Here is a 21,978-nt window from a genome sequence, read left to right as displayed (position 1 = left end):
TGCAAATCTATTAGACTTTAGGCACTACCAACAATGAAACCTTGGATCCTCCATCCTTTATGCTACATGATGTCTACTCCAGAAGATATAACTAGATCTACCTCACTTTTTCATGTTTTTTTTAGCCTTTTTGGCACCATAGTGTTTGTACTAGTCTTTTTAGCACCCAGTATTATTTATTTAGCAATCATTAAATTCATAACTGGATCGTAGTTTTCTCCTTAACATTTTATGCCCCTTCTTTGGAGGACACTTGCATTTCTAATGGCCTCTGTTTTGCAAAAGACACATAGGAATCTTTTGCTCTTTTCTCTAACATCACACTCAATGGATTTTTTTTATGCTAGCCTCACTATGGCACCAGCACACTAAAACATCTACCCAAGTTAACACAGGAAGCCAGCGATAGAACTGAAAATGGAAAATAATCAGTGGAGTCTCCCCACCTTTTGTTGACAGCATCCAACTGGACTTGGAGGGAAGCCTTGTGTTGCTCTACCACATCCTTGAGTGGTACCGTGGGATGCTCTGCGTGTTCTCCCTCTGTGCACTCCCGGCACATAGCTGTCTCACAGGACTGGCAGTAAAACTCCATCACCTGGAAAAGTGCACAACTCTACGTTCAAACGTGGCAGCAGTAACACAATTCAAAGCACATCTTACTGGGTCTTGAACTCATGTTATTATCCAACCTCTGAGACAAAGCTTCTCTTTTTTCAGACACTAATACTTTACTGCCTAAAAGATGGTTGTTATTCTTACGTATTTCATATTAAAATGCTGGTTTAAATGAATTTTATTCTATCAGAACAGCAGCCTGTGAACAATGCTGGACTTCAGTGCTGGTCCTAACATCATCTTTATACTGTGTAATAGTAAGTTTTGGTGTCTGTCTTAAGTACTCTGTGAAACAACTCAAAAAAGGAGGGCATTCAAGTACCCTCACTAACTTGATCCTTAGTCTTCCCAGAGGTTCTGCCAAAGGAAGTGTAAACTTAGGCTGTTTTTTGTAACAGAACCTCTGGTGGAACATAAACTTGATGGGACTCACCAAACAGCATGTTTATTTGCTAGAGGAAAGCACCCTAAATGAACTAACCTGCTGCAGGGGAAAATCTCCATATCCCTTACTAATCCCTTAAAACCATCAAAACTTCATATCTGAGATTATAATAGGAATGCTGATCTACACTTGAAAGAGGAGGAGATTGTTTGAACCTGTTATGTTCTCAGTAAGATGCTGTCTAGAGATAAAAATAGATCTTTACATGTAATAGATACCCCAAATTCTGAATATATTCATGAAGGGAAAGAAAGAGAGAAATGCTGTGCCCAAAATCATAAGTTAGTCAAAATAATGCACATATATGCAAATGCAGCATGAGACTTCCTTTTACAGCTAGGAAGTCCTTGGGCACAAAGTATTTTAGGCTTATTAAAAGGATACAAAGAAGCCTGTAGTATATGCTTCAAAGGAAGACCTTGGCAGCTCTTTTGCATTCAGAACACAGCATCAGAATCTTGAATAATTTGGCTGGTGCTCTTCTAGCACTCAGACATCTCACACAAGAGGGTTGTGCTGGAGATGTTGGTTGACAGTGAGATGGTTGTGTAGAATCAGCTGTTTACAGGTGAGCAGAGGAAACTGTAACAGTACCATGCAAAGTAGCTGGCTGCTCCAGGGCATCTTGAGAATTAAGGAGGGGGAAGCAAGAACCATGATTTGCACGTGGCTATTAGCATTAATAGGGATTTGCCTCCGATAAGCTCCTTTCAGTCTTATTCCCATTCTTCCCTCTTATCTCAATTCACAAGATATGGGATTCACATGCAATGAGGGTTTAGTCATTTGTCGGCCATTTGTGTAAGCCCCTTCAGAGAAAAGTTAAAAGTTGCTCCAAATAACCCGTGTAACATCAAATATATCAGCAAGGGGGGAAAAAAAAAAGTAGACCTTTTAAACAATTACAATCCTCATCAACACTACTCTAGTCACTGTGAATTTAGCAGTTTCATGGTAATAGATCCCCCGAGGCCTGGTAGTTACTTTGGTAGGCACTATGATGTGATGCGTTCTTACAGTGCATAGAGGAAATTAGTTAAGCAGAGTTTAGGATTTAAGTTCTTTTCAAAGGCTTCAAGAACTTGCAAGCAGAAACAACCAAAAGGAAGAATATTTTATTAGGAAACTCTGAAGTCTTTTTATGCAGACAAAAAAATTTCATTTATTTTGAATTAGTGTCCAACTGTGTTCATCTTTCTGCCTCCTCATAATATAATGCTTAGGCTCAGGATATTTTAACAAGCCCTTTATTTATTCAATATTTTTATCTTTGGATACAGTGATCAGAATAATTTAATATTTCTGTTTCCTACTGAACACCCTATAATAAACATCATTATATTTGCAGCCACATATATCATGAAGAAAGCATTTCATTAGCATATTGAAGTTTAGCCCAAACAACTTTCTTCCTCTTTATTCATGCACCAGAGAAACACATATGGTAATACAGTAACATGAATGGTAATAGCAAGCAGACCACAAAGACTTAATGTGTATGTCTGCACAGAAATAGTTGTCAAATTCAAAATGTTTTGAGAGAGAGAGTTTTCATTTCCCACTAAATTTTTTTGATTGTGCCATAGCTGAAGGAGAAGGAAAACCTAATATTAATACAATTCAGGCTTCAAGTGTCTAGATAAGTTGATTTGCTAAGATTTTTTCTAGCATTTCTTAATCTGGTAAGACTAATGTCTAACTACAGACAGACATGTATTGCTGGCTTTTCATCTCTCCCCTCCATGCCCAACATGGGTATCACAGTTTGTGACAGTCCCAGAAAGCTTTTCATTATAACAGGTTTGCTTTACAAAATAACTCAAAAAATGACATTTGGCTGAACCTCTCCTTTCCAAATTGAAGAGAGCTCTTGGTTAGGATATACTATGGCATCCAATACCAGCTTCAGCTGTATTTTCACTGAATTTAATGAGAACATTCCCATCAGCTGTAAAGACATGACATAATACCCACTGGTTCTGAAATCCCATCCACTAACTCCCACCTTAAACCAGACCAGCATATTTCAGCACAATGATGTAACTGGAGACCCATGCATATCTTCACTACAGTAATTAAACTGAATTTACAGAAACTTTTAAATTTGCATAATCAAGGATGGAAGTACTTCTGAATTAGATTACACAAAGTCAAGACACGCTAATTCCAGCCCTTCAAAGTTCAGGTCTTGAGGAAAAGGCTCTCACCAATCACAAGCCCCACTTCTCTAAAATCACATTGCTCATCCTGTGCTTTCTATTTGTTTGAATTGAAAGAGCAGCCTAGAGAAAAAGGCTCTGTGCTTCCCACCTTCCTCATCTCACACACACATGCTTAATTCCTCTGTCCCAGGGCTAGCATGTACCTTAGCTTTTAGAAGAATATAAGTTTGAATCACCTGAGGGTACATTTGAGATATCTAATAAAATTTAGAATGTGGGGGTTTGCTCTGCCTAGTCATAGCTTTTGCCTTACCCATATTGTAAACTTGAAAACTTTAAGCAAATTTTTAGAATATTTTTGTAAGACTGTCATGACTTAAACAATATGCTTACATAGAAGTGAACCACCCAAACCCCTTGTATGAGTTTCCAATTCAGATATGATTGTATCGGTCACACTATTGCTTCCTACCTATATTAAACGTTCCCTGTGAGGCAGAACAAAATTTTGCCAGCAGTGAGCTCCGTTTATTAGTTCTAATGCTCATTAAGAGTCTAACCCTGATATTCTGCATTTTTTATTTAGCCTCAATGACACACTGAATATTGAACAGTACAGAATAGACTTAGATTACAGTTCAATGGGATACACGAGTAAGTGACATGGTGGGAAGTACAGAGGTGAGGAGAAAAAACAAGGGTTTAAAAGGTATGGTATGAAGTCACTTCATCGGAATATCAAGGATAGGTGCTTTTTTATTTTTCCAAGAGAAGCATACAGGTAGTAAGCAACACCTACACAAGTTCAGGAAGTGTTTTTTAAACAAAATCTTATGCCTGTCAAGTTGCCAAGCTATACTGTGATCTTTTGAGAAAAAGCTAGTCAGAGCTAAGGCATGCTCTCTTGCTACGAGCATTTAATTAATATTGTGTATCCTCTCTTCTTACACTCCATAGACAGAAAATACATTGCCCCTGTAAAAGCATGGATCCTCAACTCTGGGCTGGTTTTCACTTCAAATTCAAATAAAACCCAAGCAGGGACTTTTCAGGATGGGTGACTGCAAAGAGTCCACACCACACATTACATACTATGAAGTAATGGAGCTAGAATTTCATAGCCTTCCCTGTCCTCGCTGCTGTAGCTGCCCCTAAATGATCATGGATCAATGTTAGGATCCAGGATGCTTATACACAACAAGAGCTGCACATGTTTAGCAGCTGAGAATAAAGCCAATCTTATTTTAATGTGTAGGTAGAAGGTAAAAATCTTCTGGTAGGTTCAAAAGTTCCACATGTGCCCTATTACCCCGACTTACAAGAACATACATTTGTGCTCTGTGTTGGGTCAATATGAGGAAGCATTTGTTTATACTTCAAGCACAGGAAACCATCTCTCATGTTAAGATACTGCAAGCTAAGTTTCATTTTTCATAAGAACACACAGAACAAAGATTCCACAATGGAGGATGAGAGGATGTGCACAGAAGGAATAGAATACACACACATATGGAAAATATGGGTGACGGGAATAAGAGACCAACTGAAAGGGAAAATATCTAACCTACATGGCCTGAGGAAGGCTAAATTACAAGCAGACAGGTAAGTTAATAAGAAAGTATCTGTGCATCAGTTTCTATGTGATTTTAACCAAAGAGGTTTAAATCCAGCACGGCTCAAATGACTGAAAAAACTTGTTTAAACAGAAACTTATTTCCAAGCTAATACGAAGAAAATCTGGTAATATTTAAAAGAAATATACTTCATGCAAATGGTAAAAATACAATGGGTCTGACCCTACCCCAAGCAATATGTAAAAATTAATGGAGGGAGGATTCAATGCATAATGACTGCTGGTTCTGCGAAGGCATTCTCCAACTACCAGCTCAATCCTCTTTCACTTCCTAAATCCCCCTGAAAAGCTACTAGCAGCCAGGCATTTAGAATCACAGAATCATAGAATACTCTAAGTTGGAAGGGACCAACAAGGATCATTGAAGTCCAGCTCCTGGGCCTGCACAGGACAGCCCCAGGAATCACACCACATGCCTGACAGCATTGTTCAAATGCTTCTTGAATTCTGTCAGGCTTGGTGCTGTGACCGCTTCCCCGGGGAACTTGTTCCAGTGCCCAACCACCCTCAGTGTAAAGAACCATTTCCTAATAGCTAACTTACTTGCCATGCAGTGCCCTCATGTTCTGTACCTATGAAGCCATCAAAATCCGTTCCTCAGTGATGCCTAAGGTGCCCAGCATCTTGGCCTGTGCACCCTGCCCTTCAGCCAGACCCACCTGGCCAGCCTCAAGCAGCTCTCCCCAAAGCTTACCTCAGCTCCTCCCATCACAAGGACTAATGTGTGCCATTTAGCTTTTCATTTCCTAGTTCCACAAAACTTTAAATTGGAGTAATCCTCAGCCTATCCCCAACTCCTATCTCCCAGATACTTACTGAAGCGAGAAGATATTCCCATCACACATTATTAGCATCCTAAAAGGCATGCTGTGTTTCAAGGCAAGCCAAGTCAGTTTGGTTTAGAGGACTTACAAATCCCCCTTTCCCTAAGAAAGGAGTTCTCAAGAGGTATAAGGTGGCATATTTTTAATTGTAGGTAAACCATTTCTTTCTAAGTGAACCTTAAGAATAATCAGCTGATAATTTAAAAGGCAAAACAAGCAACACCTTCATTTTGATTTTTCTTCTGCATTTCACAATCAGATGGCTCCTATCACAGTGGCTATGTCAAAAAAGAACTATGATTCACTTTAAAGAAAGGAAATAGAATGCAAATAAAAACTAGGCATTTATTAATCAGTAACCACTACACAAACACAGGTATAGTACACATTAAAAAAGTTACACCAGTTATTCATTAACCAGAGTGTACAGCAAATCAGTTCTACAAGTCCACTTAATTCCCACAGGTCAGCAAAGGAGAGGAAACTGAGCTATTTCTCTGTTACAGTAATCGTTACCTATCAGCCAAATTATTCCTATACAATATACATACAGTGAGTATCAAATAAAAGTCCCCAGAAAGTTGTCTTAAACTACTGGTACATATTTCTTAACTTGCATAGAAGCACAGCAGTCAGTATGCAACACAGCATTGCTGAGCTTTGTAATGTGGTTTACTTACATGTTTGCATAAGCCTAGCTATAAATCGGGAGCTCATATGCCTATCATGAAGTCACACAGGTTAACACTGAAAATTGTGAAGTAAGCAGAGTTAGAGCTGTTCTGGCATCAATCTGTGAACACTTACTCAGTTGGGGATACTTGCCAATGAATTCACTGATATGATTTGAGGATGTATGTGGGGACATGTTTGGTTAAAAGAGTAGGTGAAGGAAAAAAAAGGCAGCCTCAAAAGACTAATACGCGAGATGCACAAAACACTGCAGATAAATAGAAGCTCTCTGTTACTAGCCTGTGCTGACCCAAAGCATCCTCAGCTAGAGATCACTCTTATTTGGCTCCATGTTAATATGTTCACATACCTTTTGGTACTGCCTAAATGTGCAGGTGAGTTAAGCTTATAAGTTCCCTGTCACATATTGTCTAAACAAACACACAGGTCCCCACAGCAATATTTGATGCTACAAGGAAGAGAGCTAGGGAAACCCAACCCAAAGAGGTAAAGGCACAAGGTTCAGTGCTTGCAGGACAACAATTGTTACCAAATGTGCTAAAAGACAGTATCATCCCAGATGACTGGCAGGATGAAATAATACCCTGACTACTCTAAGACGCTCCACTAAGAACATCTGTGTTAATTTGAAAAATCACTTGTCTTTTGCTGACATATCATAAAAATCAAAGAATTAGTGTGATTTCACTTCCTATGCTATCTTTTTAGAACAAAATATCCATGAAATGCAGACAAATCAGCACACATCAATACCTGTACATATCACAGGAGGTCGTCTCACTTACATTTCCATCATGATTGGGGCAGGAGAGTGGTTTGCCTGCAGCAACAGCAGTGACAGTCTCCAAGATGGAGGACTCCTCAATGCTGTTGTCTGGCGTTCGTTGCAGGACATCCATCAGGTTGGTAATAAAGAAGTTGTTCTGGAGTGCAGAAACCCCTTTCTCTGGCAGAATGGAGGTCTGGCGGCACACGGGGCAAGAAAGGGTTAAGCTATGGGCTGGAATGTAATTCTGTAAACACCTATGGGAAAGGGAGGTGGAAGGGGAGAGAAAGAAAAAGTATCATCAGAGAGGAAAAAGAATACTTCCTTCAGTTAAAGAACTAGTTTAAAATAGTGCTACTCCTAATAATAAAAGGAAAGGTACATCTACAGGCTTCAGAAGTAAAAGTGGTTATGGGGAATATTGTTTTTCCTCTAAACCTTTTTTCCTCTGCCACATGAAAAAAATTTCAATAAGCTGATATTATTCCAAGAGTTATATGCCTTTTTTAGAGATTTTTGTGCAGTTGATTCATGCTGCCAGACATCTACAGCATCTTGCTCACAGGACAGTAAAAATTATGAACTATCAGATAAAGTTTGACAGATATGAAGTTGCATCAAGTATTTGAGCCTGTGTCTTTGACTAACCAGTGTTTGATCCTTGTCTTTTCAACAGAATCTCCTTTATTAACTTGTATTTGTGGGTTTAGTATTTCAGAGGTAAAACATGGTCCCAATGAAACCAAGGGACATTTTTTCATTTATTTCAATTAGGAAAGTTATTTGGCAGCTAGCCAGAACCAACACAGCTTTCTTTACTACATAGGGAAGTACATCCTAGGTTATCACTGTTTATGTTAAGAGGAGTTTTGGAGGAGATTTTTGTTTGTGTTCAATTGAGAGGAGGTGGGACTGGTGTCGGTATTTTTTTGAAAAAATAAATTTCACAGAATATAAATCTGACACAAAAGTTCTGTGATCAACAATATGCAGCAGATTGGCCTAGGTGACAGTTAATGCCAGTTTTTGGGCCTTGAAAATGAACTTAACACCTGCTGGGCATGCAACATATAGTTGCAATATAGTCTATTCAGTATAGTCCTATAAGCAGAGGAAGCTTTGCAGAATGCAGTTCTCAAGGGAAGCAGCGCTACACAAAATTTCTCATGAGATGCCAACTGAGAGAGTGTGACCTCACACAGCTCCACAGCTCTTATCCGTTTCCAAGGACTTCAGTTGCACTACTCTTCATCTTCCTTGGCAGCTCTCCTCCTGACCCCCTGGTAGAGAATCCGTGAAAGGAGAGCTTAGGCTTTGCACCTCAGCAGTACCCTGGAAGAGTTCTTCCAGCCTCTCTCCATAACCAGATCAACATAAGAGGATTACGGTGAAAACCAGAAGCTGACCTTAGGTTTCACACATGAACTGAAGTCAGGAAACTTAACACATGATGGTGAAAATCTTGTCTCCAATAACTTCAGCAAGGGTTTCACTGCTGCCTTCTGTAATGCCAGGATATCCTACTCTTCTATAAAAGACCAGTTCATCTGACACACTCAGATAGCCACAGTTTTTCTTGCACCCTGTGCAAAGTTAGATATTCACACCAAAATTCTAACTAAGAGGTGAAAATCTCCTAAATTAAATAAGTGTTCACACCACATACCATTTATTAAAATTCTCCTGCCATTCAATATATAATCCACAGAGTTGCATCTCATCATCAGATAAAGAACTCTAACCACTAATTCTTCAGGATAACTTTTCTGCAGATGCTGTATTTTCCCCACCATTTGATGGATAATACAACACTGAAGCATCATTATGCATATTCAGTTCATTCAGCTGAACACAGTAAAAGGCAGGTTGCTGTTTTATCACATCTCTTTTCATAGAGTTTTTCCACTTCAGTCAACCAAGCTGCAGAATAATGAAGACATTTAATCATAGGTTATTAATAATGTATATATCATGTCTAAGGCTTGGACATTAAAGGATCGGATAATTATTTCTTGGCGTAGTAAATCAACAAAGAACGTTCTTTATTGTTTCCAATTATAAGCTTATCGGGATAAATATGAGACCATTAACTTGAGGTCCAAATTCTGGCTGTCATCACCTTTCACATTGTTGTAACTGTATTCATTAGTTTAATTGGATTTACTTTTTGTTTACTCTTGCATAAAAGGAATGTATTCCAAATATTTCACTGCTGTCTCTTCTTCCTGCCTGATACAAATTTCTTTTCCTACAGCCCTGCCTCTCCAGCCTTCCCAGACTTTATCATGCCTTAACATGTCCTTTACAAGTAAAGAGAAAAGTCTCCCTCCACTAAAGGATGCCTTGTTCCATGCTTGCCGCACAACACGAATACCAAGACACCACATGAGGAAAGGACTTACCTCTCACAGAAAGTATGCAGGCAGGGAAGTACTTTGGGGTTCTTGTAGCGGTCCAGGCATATGCTGCAAATCAGAAACTGCTTGTCAATCTGACGGACCACAGGACTTGGGATGTTGGAGCCTTCACTGGCCATCCTAGACCACTGACATATGGGTCCTGTTCCCTTCTACCCTGCACACTGCTGGATCGGGGTGGGGAAAAGAAGAGAAGAAGAAAAATGGCTCATAAATTCCACGAAATAAAAAAATCAGTTACTGATTCACTTATGTTTCATCCTTATGCAGGAATTCATATTTCCATATAAAACCAAAACAGTGAAGAATTAAACTTCTAAAATGGTTTATCACTAATAAGAGCCTGGGAAACAGTCTACACCACCTCAGTGTGAGAAGAAATAGTGAAAGGCATGTTGCCTCTGGACTGAAAGAGTTACAAGGATGTCTGGTTTTAAAGAAATCCCACGATAAAAATGTTCTTGGACCAGTAGGCTCAGTCAGTGCTAACAAACCTCGGATTTCTTACATCTACAGTACTGTTGGAAAAATGCTTAAACTGGAACTGCACCAGCCAGTCAAACAGCTGCATCACAGTTTGAAAATAATTCACCTAACAATTTTTTTTCACTTATCAGTGCTGGTATTGCCAAAATATGGTAGATTTGGACTCCAAGAAGCCCCCAAGAAGGAAGCTCCAGAACCAGCCAGCCCCTGGGAAGGGAATGCTCAAATTCTGCATCAGCAACAAAGGTGAGATAGGTGAAATGAAAACCTTCACGATAAAAGAAACAAAACAGAGGCAACTCATAGCTGCTGAGATTCAGCAAAGTTAGGGGGAACGATACATGAAGCACATCCAAATTATAAATGGCAAGAAAAATGGCATTATAGGCAGAAGTTGTAGTAAGAATCATGTTTCTAGGACTAAAGACTCTTCATAACCTGGCATAAAAAGCATGAAATAAAAGGGTAAGAAAGAAGTCTAGTGACTGACAGAATTAAAACTGCAGGCTTGGAACACCTTCTGTCCTGGCACAAGGCACCAGAGAGAAAAACTTAATTTCTTTTCAGCTGGAGGTACAGATTATAGCCAACAGAATTAATACGTGGAAAGAGAAGACAGGAGGAAAAGGAAGGAAATACCCTTAGAGAACTGCCTGCTAAAATAATTTAGGAAAACCTGGCATGCAGAGGCCCTGGCAGGGTGGCCCAGCTAGAACTCCTCTCCATCAGCGTTTCCAGCAGTCTGGAGTGCTGGGAGGCACAGGCTCGCTCCCCAGGGAGCTGATGACAGCGACTCTGTCACAGCACCGAGTTCTGACAGTCCTCCCGCACCCTCAGCTGACAGGGGCTCCTCTTCTCTGTGAGCAGCAAGCCCAGCTGGACTGCTTCACTTCAGGTACACTCCTGAGGGTCTGACTTTTTCCCTAAACAGTTTCTACCATTTTTAGCCACCCATTTCAGGCAATTTGAGATCTAGCTTGAGGGCAGTTCCGGCTTTCCAAGACAGAAATAATAAGCCCTCTGCCTCTGTGCTGATCACACTCAAAGGTCACTCAATTCCACAATTATTTGCATGACCTGGGTAGCATTTTATCATCTGTTTTACATCAGATCTTCTTCCTATGCTTGAATGCATGGCACACTAATCTGTCAGACCTGAGCCATGCTGAGCTGTGTATTTAGCCATACTGGTATGGTTTACTTACTACATTGAGCAAGTGGCTATTTCTAGCATAACGACAGTGATTATGGATCATGCTATACTGATTTGCCCGATAACAGGTTCCTAGGTCATTGCTTCTATGCTAGCAAATACAGCAGCATAAAGTTACTCACAACCCAACAGTGGTAACTGACATTTAATTCAATGGAAAACACTCACGGCAGGGCCTTCTGTTTCCTTTTTTTCCCAATAAAGGGGAAACTGCAATGGTAAAAATTGTTTTAATATTCATAAAATATGAGTTCATGACCCAAAAATGCATGATTTCAGGATTGATAATATTTTCGTGTCTTTTTAAATAATTTTTAATAATTTTTTAAATTTCTTTCCCCACAGTAAGATAAAATGTGAGTATTACATAAACCCAAATTAATTTTTCCTATTTAAATGCCATAAATCACACATAATAAACCTTAGGAGATCAATTAGGAAACCATGTTACAAGCTTGTGTTAAAGATGGTTTTACAAGGCGTGGAACCAAAATATATAGCTTTTACAAAACGGAGTAGAAAGAGCAGACAATCAAATACACATTAACATATTCATACACTTGGCAGCATAACATGCAGAACATCAGTGATGTGTTTCAAAAGAAAATTCATTTCACCACTGACACAGCTGTGTTTGCATCCCACTTTCCCTCCCCAAATGTTAGGGGCAGCAACCCATACAAAACAGGGAAGATAATCAGAAGCAGGATGATTTCTTATCGAAAGCACGATTTCCAAATTGGAGACACAAATGGTATAATTTTTTTGTTATAGACTGAACACAGACTACTGGGAAAAAAACTGTACTTAAGATATGAAAGAATAGGTCTCTGGTGAATGCTGCCTGTCATTTAACAGAAGAAAGTTCTCTAGCAACCAGGTATTTTTGCTTATCAAGTAGAGCTATACCAGAAAATAGCAGTTAACACAAGAAAAATTTCTGCTGCCTGAAAATATTAATATTGACTTAATCTCATCTTCATCTTAGGTTTTTTACGTTCCCCCAATCTCACTGCAAGATCAAGTAATTCTTAGCTCATGCCAGCCACTTTATTTTTCAAATGTTCATGCTTTAAGCTTTGTCAATGAAAGAAACCATTAAAGACTCAGAAATAAAGTGCTTTTAATATTCTGTGTTTTGTCTGAAACGCAGGAGGCCATGATTGTCATTTATTCACTTTGCTCACATAAATCAGGTTTAAAACATGCACCTGGAAATAGAATTTCATCAATACATTAGTGGCTTTGGCCATTATCTGGTACAGCTTCTTAAGTGGTTCATTTTAAAAAAATTTTGAGTATGGGATTTGCAGGATTTTGCAGCTTCTCTGAGCCAGCTCCACCTTTGATGCAATTTTGATGATGTATTTATGAGAAGGATGATTTTGCGTATTTACTCAATGAAAGTAACTGTACAATCAAACTATTTGAGGAAAAGCTGAACATTTTGGACAATTCCTTTGAATTTCACCACAGTATTTTTTTTGATTTACTGCTATGCTTGCAGCAGTTCCTCAAAACAGCAGACTGAGTTTCAGATGTATTAGCAGTGAGGGATTTTGTAAAGAAACACTAGTTTTACAAGAAAAATGTTCTTTTTTCTAGTAGCAAATTCTGAGCTGAGAAACTGATGCTTTTCAGAGGTTCATAATGTCTCAAAGCTAATAAAGAGTAGCTGAGGCACCAGCTTTGAAAATAAGTGTATCAGTTCTCAATATAGTTACACTTCATAATTTAAACATGCAAAGCCAAAGGTTTATAAAATGTCGCACCAAAAATGATATAACCTCCCACCCATTTATCTATAAGACACACACAGTTCAGGTTTGCTAAGTGCAGGAAATGTACCCCTTTGTCATTCCTCTGAGGTTCAAGGATTGCTATCTTTCCAGCCACCCCAAAAATAACATTGTTCTTTTTCCTTCTGCTTGGAGATATGACTATCATTTTTCATTCAAAATACACTATACAGCAAAGAAAGGAGAACACAATGGCTCTCTAAGCTAGTGGAAATCCTTGCCCCACTATGCATGCATGCTTTCAGGGTGCGGCCCCACCCATATGAAAGGAACTTCCTCTAGCATTAGAAAAGGGTGAAAAGAAAAAACACAAATAACAGTTCCAGAATAGTTGTTTCAGGTAGGTAGAAACATATAATAATGAAAGTGCACCCTTCCTACAGGTATCTTCAAATGAGCTCTGGAAATCCTGAACAGTTATCAAATCCTATATTAGTTTCCATGGCCTGGCCAACAAAAAGACATTGGGGAAACTTATAATTGTTCGGTTCTCAGGATTTTATTCCCGAAAGAGTAGAATTCTGTGTTGCTGATACGCTGCTATCACTGAAATCCACCCAGCCAGAGGTGCAACTAGCCTGAAAGTACAGCCTGAGGAGAACAAATTGCTTGCAGCTTGTTCATCCTCTTCTTATCAATGGTGTTCACAACCCAGAGGGTCTATTCATGTATTATGAATGAATAGGTTTCCAATAGCAACGTTTCCAAAGGAACAGTTAGGCCTCGAGAGCTGTAAGAAAGGGTGGGGAACCTCAATAATGTTGCTTCAAGGACTGGGAGAGCTAGGGCTTAAAAGTCCTTAAAACAGATAGATCACCTGTCCACAGTCTTTAGGAATAAACAGATTCAAGCCATTTCTAGCAGCAGCCCCAAAATTAGCCAATACAGAACACACTGAACAAATTAATAATCATAACCACCACACAGTCCACTTGTGTAAAAGGCTTGATAAGCTAAATTTGCATTCCTCTCTCTCCCACTCTTGCAATCAGCTTAGTGCCTTGTTTAAAACACAGCAACCCTCTTCATTCGTACAGCATGCAGAAGTGCAGTGAATGATCAGGGGCCAAAACAGAAGGAACAACGCAGCAGCAACCACCAGGAATAATACTGAGCAAACTTGAGCATTTCAGACCTACCCATCTTTGTAGAAAAATAGCTTAATCAGTGCAGTGCTGAGGATAAAATCCTTGCAGGGACGGAGCTGCAGTTCCGCAGTAATCCAAACGAACAAACCATCATCTGTTAATATTTCAAGCCTCACGCGTAAAACTGTTTAAGAAGCCCTATCACAGCATAGTCATTATCAGATGCACAACAGATTTTGTGCTCTAAGGAATGACGCTCCATTCCACGAAGAGGACAGGTGGAAAGAAAAATGGAAGAATAAGAGGAGGCCCAGTGAAGTCGTCGTGAATTTTTTTTTTCCCTGGGGTCATTTACAAGTGGGAGACCCCTTCAGGATTCAAACCAATCAATCTTTATTTAGCACATCTTTTTCTCACTCAGCCTGTGTAGAAAGACTGCAGCAAATGGTGCAAGGGATTGTGGGATGGGGATGCAGCAGAGAGCTGCAACCAGATTCGCTGGGTTATTTTTTTTTCCTCCCTACTCAGCAATCAGCTGTTCCGAGACTCCGCGCAGGGCCATTGAATTTGGTCACCAGAATGTTATTACAGGATTAGCAGGCGGAGACAGCTACCACTGTGCATCTGGCATGTCAATGCAGCTAAGAAATACATATGCAAATATTACTCACAAATCGGAAAAAGGATTTAACTCTGAAGGGGAGAGTAATTACATAACATCCATTACTAGGGGAGCCATCACAGATGAAACGAAAGCACTTTCGTTTATAAAGAAGATAAAGCTTAATACTTAATTATTCCACCCTGATTTTTCCAGATTCAGAGTATTTCTTGGAATGTAATTCTTCCCTGCTCCAACTTTCAGCAGCAACAAAAGACCCCACAAACACTCTTTGTCTCCCCAGATGTTTAAAGCAGAAGCAAAGAGCCTCTTCAGAAAGCTGTGCTACTGACACACAAACCAGCAGCAGCTTCTTCTACTACAGAGCCACATATTTGACCTGACTCAGACTCAAGTCAAATATTCAAGTCAGCAATTAGTAAACTCATATTCAAGGAATGTGAGAATCAAAGCTAACACTGTTCAACCTTTCTACAAACATTAATAAAAAGGTATATTCTCACAGTCAATATATTTGCTTGCTTAATTTTTTCTTAAAATCACGGCTCAACTCTGATTTTACTAGGCTGTTACCAAAGGAATCAAATAGAAATTTGGTCCCTGCTATTTTTCAGCTATGCAGAGAAGGTTGTTAAAAAGCTGCTTGTGAATACACAGACACTACTGAAGTAAAGCAACATAGAATTAGCTTTGTCTTCCAGTATAACAGCTGGTGGGTTTTGCAGACAAGGTAGTATTTGCATCTCTAAATACAGTGTATCTTTTCTTTTGAAAAAAACAAATCATATGCAAGTATTTCAGCTAACTGAGGCTAACAAAGCTTCCCACAAATAAAAGGACACAAAGCTCCATTTGCATCAAGAAGAAAACATGTGCAGCCTAAATACTGTCTGTGCTATCCTGACTTAATTAGGGCAGATATAGTTATTTGAGAAGTTTTAAATGTTGCCATAAGATATTTAAGCACAGTTTCCAGAATATAATATTTATTCCATTCTTGAATTGATGAGGTAAATAGTATTAATAATCATTCGGCATGACTGAAATGTAATCTAAATTCCTGTTAAAAATTCAAATTCTGCATATATTCTTTACTTTCCACTTGGTGATCATTTAGCCAGATTGGTTTTATGCATCAGACAGATCCAGTCTGGTTTCCCTGGACAATGCCCACAGGGTGAAAGCATGTTGTAATCCAGTTTATAACCTGAAATGAAACATCAGGCAGCGTGTGTACATGTGTTAAGATTTGGGGTGCTTGTGCCAAAATACTGCTCCTCTGATTCCCTTAACATGTGCTGAACTTGCTCAAAGAGAGAGAACAAGGTATGTTTCATTTTAGCTCCAACATTCAGGAGCAGCAAGCATCTGCACAGCAGGATTCACAGTTTAAAAAAGGCCAGAGATTTCAGGTATGTTTTTAGAGAGGTGGGTTTTTATGTTTAGTTGGAGTTTGTTTTCTTTTTAAACTGTCTAGAGAATCCCTATTGCGAGAAGAGCAAGCAACATATTTCACTCCCACAACAAGGAGATCCAAGGAGTGGTTTTTTTCCAACACTGGAACAAAAACATACTTAAAACAAAAATCGAGAGAGAAAATTCAGGAGTGGCATCCCCAGAACCGAAGTGGAAGACTCTACAACAAAAGCATGCAGATATCACTTAGCTGCTTGCTTTCCCTGGCTCATTTCACGCATCAAATTTATGTACACTAACCCAAAATGACAAGTATTACTCAAATTAGTATTTCCATATGTGGTCAGTAGTAAGGACTACACAGGTCTCAAAACAGAACTGATCCCGTAACATACCTCATGGTCAGAGGAGATTGCAGGAGTCACAGCTGCAGCCACTCTCACAGGGATCTACACCTCCAAATGTGAGATTGCTTTGAAGTGCTGTTCTCTTACAATTAACTCTGAGAATTGCCTGCTGACAATGAGCTGATACTCCACAAATAATCCTACTTCTTCAACAAAACAAAAACGTGCTTGGAAAATGACAAGGAAAATGAGACAAAATGCATAAAATTTCTCCTGAGATTTTTCTTGTTACATGTTGATATGTGGGTTCCTTCTCCCTAGTGAAGAGGAAATGGATTCACAGCTCAGTGAACAATCTTGCACTTTACCCCCATAGCCGTTACAACCAGACTCTTTCAGATAGGTTTATTGTATGTGTATGTCTTTTGTGTTGGGAGATGGGAGTGGGGGTGGTCGTTATGTACTTGGTTTTGTTTGTTGGTTTTTTGTTTGGTTTGTTTTTTGTTTTTGTTTTTTTTGGGTTTTTTTTAAAAAAAAAAACAAAAACAGGCTACTTTCCCTCATAAATTTGCTGCATTTATCATTTCTGCTGACTTATCTGTGTCACTGCTAACTAGTGAGGTAAGTTCTGGAGAAAATAGTACATAGTACATGCCATTTTCATAGTGCCATGAAAGAGTGATCTAGCTCCTGTTGTCATCCCCTGTAAATGTCCAAGTTTTTGAATAATTTATTCTTTTCCTTGTTCAAAACACAACCTGATTCATATTCTTAGGGAGCCCATAAATAGTAAGCTACCAAAAAAACTCACAGTTTTATTTACAGTTCATAGGTAGATATTGATATGACCTTCCCTAAATAAGTCATCCAGTCACTCCAAGTTAAGAACTAAAGTCTGAACTAAAGTATGTACTACAGATCACTGAAGGGAGAGTAGTCTAACTCAGCCTGCTCTATAAAAGAGGTTTTAATGTCAGCAGAAAAAAAAATTATTTGGTTAGCTCCAACTAAATGACCAGCTAATACAGTCCTGGCAATTAAGTCTGACTGAAAAGCCAGAGGTAGGAGAGACCAGAAATCAATTACCCAAAGCCAACATGCTGGAAATGAGGATTAGTTTAGGAACACAAATACAGGAGAGGATGGGCTTTTACAGCCATCGCCCATCCTTAATTTGACCCTGGTGCCAGAAAAGCAAGTGGGTGAAACAGCTAAGCTCTGTCATTGTAGGACCATGCCCATACCAGGAACCAAGGGGCCTTAGTCATCTTCATGAACTAGTGGCCTTTACCTTTCCCTAGTGTGGCAGTGCATCCATGCAGATCCAGCAACCTCCAGCCCTCACTACACATTCTCCAATAGCCCAGTCTGTAGCTTATATTAGCTGGGAAGAGCCAAAGCTTCCTCCCACTGTGGGTTTGTAGCTACAGGGCACATCTGCCACAAAAGGATCCTTGCTAGGTCCTGGTTCCTCCCCACCAGCCACAGCCTTGAGCTGTGGTCACTCCCTCATCTTGTGATCCAGTGGAGCAGATGCTTTTTCCCAAAGCTTGTGATCCAACACATGGCTTTGTCATAGCCTGGGAGGCAAAGAACTTGAAAGGTTTGCCTGGGATGTCACGCTGGGCTGCTGGACACCTTCCCAGTACCCCCAGCACCCATCCTCCTATGCCTTTGCCACCTTCTTCTATTTCCTTCTACTTTCTGCTTACGCCTAGTTTAGCTTGCCAAGGTTGAAGCTGTTGTAGCACAACTGCAGCCCAGCTGGGACAGCCTGGCCTCCCTGCTCAGCCAGCCTAAGCTTGGCTGATGTGACTATGCTTCCTGCCTCTCTCCACCACTGAAGCTGCAAGTCAGGCAGCACCAGACACATACTGCTTCTCTACCCTCCATGTTATTCTTTCTCTTTCCCACTTTGGATATTTGCCATTGAGGTGGCACTGTGGTCATCAGAAATAAGCTCTGCACTCTGCCATTCCTTCTGCACGGCAATGGGCTCACCTTCAGTACCACCGTCAGATGCAAATGTGATTAAGTTCCTTTTAAAAGCTTTCAGCTTCTAAAGGCACAGGAATAACAGGAATAGAAACACTGCTATAAATTAAAGCCTTGCTTAATAGCTTTACATGTTTAATGATTTGTTCCTTTTTCCTCCTTCCTTTCCTCAGTCTGTAATCAAAGCTTTTAAGAGGGTGAGCACCTGAAATACATGCAGTGGACCTCTTAAGACATCAGCGTACTAATGCTGTATACTCCAGTGTGTAGAGAGAGGGTTATGGCTGGCATCTAACACCCACTTTTCTTCTCTCTGCCCATCCCCACAACTTGTGCATACCTCTTCAGTACCCCTTCTCCACTACCCTTAGGAGGTGAATAGTCCTGCTTCCATCCACACAGACCCCATCTCCCAGCTGTCTTGTTCTTGGATGGAGAGGGGGCCTGCTGGGGGCTGCCCTGCACATGCCAAGGAACAAGACTGACAGATTAGAGCTCGTGTGATCACAGAGTCATCTCCAACTGAGATATGATACCTACTTCTTGGCTATTTGTCTGTCTGAGCTTTTCAGGACCTCATTTTGGGTCAGGGCCTTGCACAATAAATTCCAACACACTTGGAGCACACTGAATTTACTGCACATGCAAGGACAATGCTTGCATTGCAGTGAACATCCACAAATCCCCAGTCAAATACCCAAAATTCCCAATCAAATGAGATTTCAGAGAGAAAGGGTAGGAAATGAAGGGAAAAGGACACGCCAAGGGAAATGATAGGATAAAACTGTCACATATAAGATTAAATTACAGCCTCAGAGCAGTCATTTAGGGCCCTTTCCATGTTTAATAAAATGTCATATTCTCAGGTGATCTCCTAGAAAAAAATCTGCAGTGAGGTAGGCCCAAGTAATTATTTCAGGGGCTAGATGTTGTGCAGTCATAAGTAAAAGGATTTTAAATTGTACACTTGCCATCCAAAGCAGTGAGTCAGAGCATCTATAGCAATAAAAACACCCTACCCCAACTAACTACCCAGTGCTGTTAACATCAGCAATGTCAACCGCACATTTTTGACTCTCCAGGCCTACCTGTTTTGTTAACACTGACAGATCTTTGTTCAGCCTTTATAGGTATGCAGGCTCAAATAAAACCAAGCTGAACTGACAAATAATTAAAACTGCACATCAAAACACTGCTGCTTTCCATAAACATCTGCTGTGAAATGCTACTTGAAATAAAAGTGCTCCATGGAGACTCCATACTAATTACTGATAACCCCTCCAGGTGCAGGAAAACAGGCAGCAGACGAAAAAAGCAGGAGGTTGAGCAGGAAACTATTTGGAAACAGGTCCCTGGTCTTTTCTACATACTCTTAGATATAAGGTACATTTAAAAATGCTCTAGGCGTTTTCTTCAGATTTGCTGAGCAATGGGAAGAAAAGTAAAAGCAAGTAGCAAATGCTCAGTGCTTTTGGTACTGAACTGTGTGGTGAACGTTGAACTGCTTAGAGACCATCCCCTCCACTGCCTCCTGAGACACTCCTCCGGATCTGCCCCACACTGCACCTCCACTGCAACTCTCCCTTTAGGGGAGCTGGAGCTTACTCATATATTCTCTGTTGACCACTGAAAAGTTCCTCTGCTTCTGTTTCCATTGACTTCAGTAGGATTTTGTTGAAGTGGCACAAACTTCAAATCAGCAAGGGAGAAGGCAGCACCCAGCAATCGCCACATGCCATGTAATGTCACAAAATTAACTTAGAGACTGCCAGCCCTTTAGAATTTTTTTCTTGCTGCCTTCAAAAATCCCACTTCCCATCAGATACAGCATATGGAACATAAACTGGGAGAAAAAAAACCCAAACAACTCAGGTGTCTCACGGCAAGAAACAGCAGATGGAATCTAAGCATTACAAAAGCAAACAATAGAGGCACAAAGTGAAAGACATATTAGTGCAAAAACACATATTGGGAGAGGGATCAAGAAGGAGGGAGAAAGAAGAGCCCCGCTCCAGCATGTGAGTGGGCTGAAATCAGGTTCACATCCTCTGCAGCACTTACATTGTTTAAAATATGAAAAAATTGGTTGCTGCACTTCCATATTTGCCTTAGCTGTTGTACAGTACTCACCTCATTTTCTTATCCAGAGCCCAGCAGCAATGTCACCTTCTGTGTCTGCCAAGTCTTCTTCTGAACCAAAATATCTTTCAAAAATACAGCAATATGTCTAAAAATTTATATTGTCCATGGATTCTGAGAAGACCTTGCTCAAGTGTTAAGTGGCAGGCAGAGGTTTACCCAGGCAGGCTCTTTATGTTGGCAAAAGTACAATACTAAACTTTCACAGCAAGACGGTAAACACGTAGCTGTGTGCAGCAGGTAGTCTGGCAGCACCAGCACTACCGAGAAACAATGTCAGGACAACCTTGGCAAAAGGAGCTCTGTGGGTTTTAACAATGGTTGTAGGCACAGGAGCTGAACAGACCAAACAACCGTAGCAAAAGCCATCTACAGCTCCCGGGGGGGAGCTTGAAGTGCTCAAAGCCCGAGTGTGCCAGCTGTGACGTTGTGTCCTCCACCTCCACACTCACAGGGTCACTCCATTTGACTTCCCAGTAGTCAGATCCAGCATTTCAAAACTTGGAAACACCCAATGGCTGAACTTCACCCAGTAAACACGTCTTTCCAGTCCTCAGCAAGGACACTAGATTGCTGATTGCACGCTAGCACTCCTATTTAAAGAACTGTTATTGGAAAAAGCTGAAACCTTTCTACAGCAGAGATGAAGAGCTCTCCACATCTCGTGCCTTGCCTGCAGAAATGAATCAATTCCCAGCATATGCTTCCACAGCAGTTTCACCACAGCCACAGTAAGATGTGCCATCTGCCCGCAAAGCCACTGAACCCCTCAGCGGGCAGGATCTCCAGACAGTCCTAGTGGCCCTTTCTCAGGGCCTACCAAGCAGCTACTCTGGCTCAGGTCAGGTTTTCCTCAAGCATTTTCTTTGCAGGACAAGGTTTTATATCTGACACAAAGCTCTCTTCGTTCATCCTTCATCTTCAAAAACAACTCTTCTAAGCTTTCTCTTAGACTTCTCTTCCAGTTTCTCACCACACAGGGCAGGTTCAAGCCAGATGCCCAAGGCCCCTACGGGCCATTGCCAGGTTGCTCGTAAGCAAATACCCAGCACTGATGTAGGTCAGACTCTACAAAAATTACATTCTCAGAGGACCCTTGTACATATATTCCTGCATGAATATCAGTCTTTTTTACTGACATCACAACTTACAAAACAACAGCTAATGAAAGAGGAGGAAAGCAGAACCCCTCATACACAATTTTAAGACACTCCCAGGATGAACTGGGATACACAGGAAATTAAATTCTATATGAAAATGCATCCATTTTACTTTACAGGAAAACCAGTATGTTTTTATGTACGTGAAAAGCAAA

At 40.3% G+C, this 21,978-nt stretch overlaps 1 protein-coding gene across 18 annotated transcripts in view; it reads right to left on the bottom strand.

Moving 5' to 3' along the window:
- The window catches only part of TRIM2 (tripartite motif containing 2), a 90,872-nt gene that overhangs the window by 31,312 nt on the left and 37,582 nt on the right, over positions 1-21,978 (bottom strand). For 8 of the 18 annotated variants that reach the window (XM_017805875.1, XM_017805872.1, XM_017805873.1 and 5 more), the window contains 3 exons: positions 9,544-9,725; positions 7,161-7,398; positions 447-598 (listed from right to left, as the gene is read on the bottom strand). In XM_017805875.1, coding sequence (XP_017661364.1) covers positions 447-598; positions 7,161-7,398; positions 9,544-9,677 — 524 coding nt within the window. In that variant the 5' untranslated portion in view covers positions 9,678-9,725. Of the gene's footprint in view, positions 1-446; positions 599-7,160; positions 7,399-8,807; positions 8,929-9,543; positions 9,726-14,195; positions 14,585-20,654; positions 21,049-21,978 lie in introns of those variants that run through there. The other 10 variants (XM_017805874.1, XM_017805877.1, XM_017805882.1 and 7 more) reach the window with 6 other exon arrangements.

Source organism: Lepidothrix coronata, unplaced genomic scaffold (genome assembly GCF_001604755.1).
Source record: "Lepidothrix coronata isolate B3197 unplaced genomic scaffold, Lepidothrix_coronata-1.0 Scaffold13, whole genome shotgun sequence".
In the NCBI taxonomy this organism is placed as follows: Eukaryota; Metazoa; Chordata; class Aves; order Passeriformes; family Pipridae; genus Lepidothrix; species Lepidothrix coronata.
Note: the sequence above shows the minus strand (reverse complement) of the source record. Positions and strands in the feature narration are given on the sequence as shown.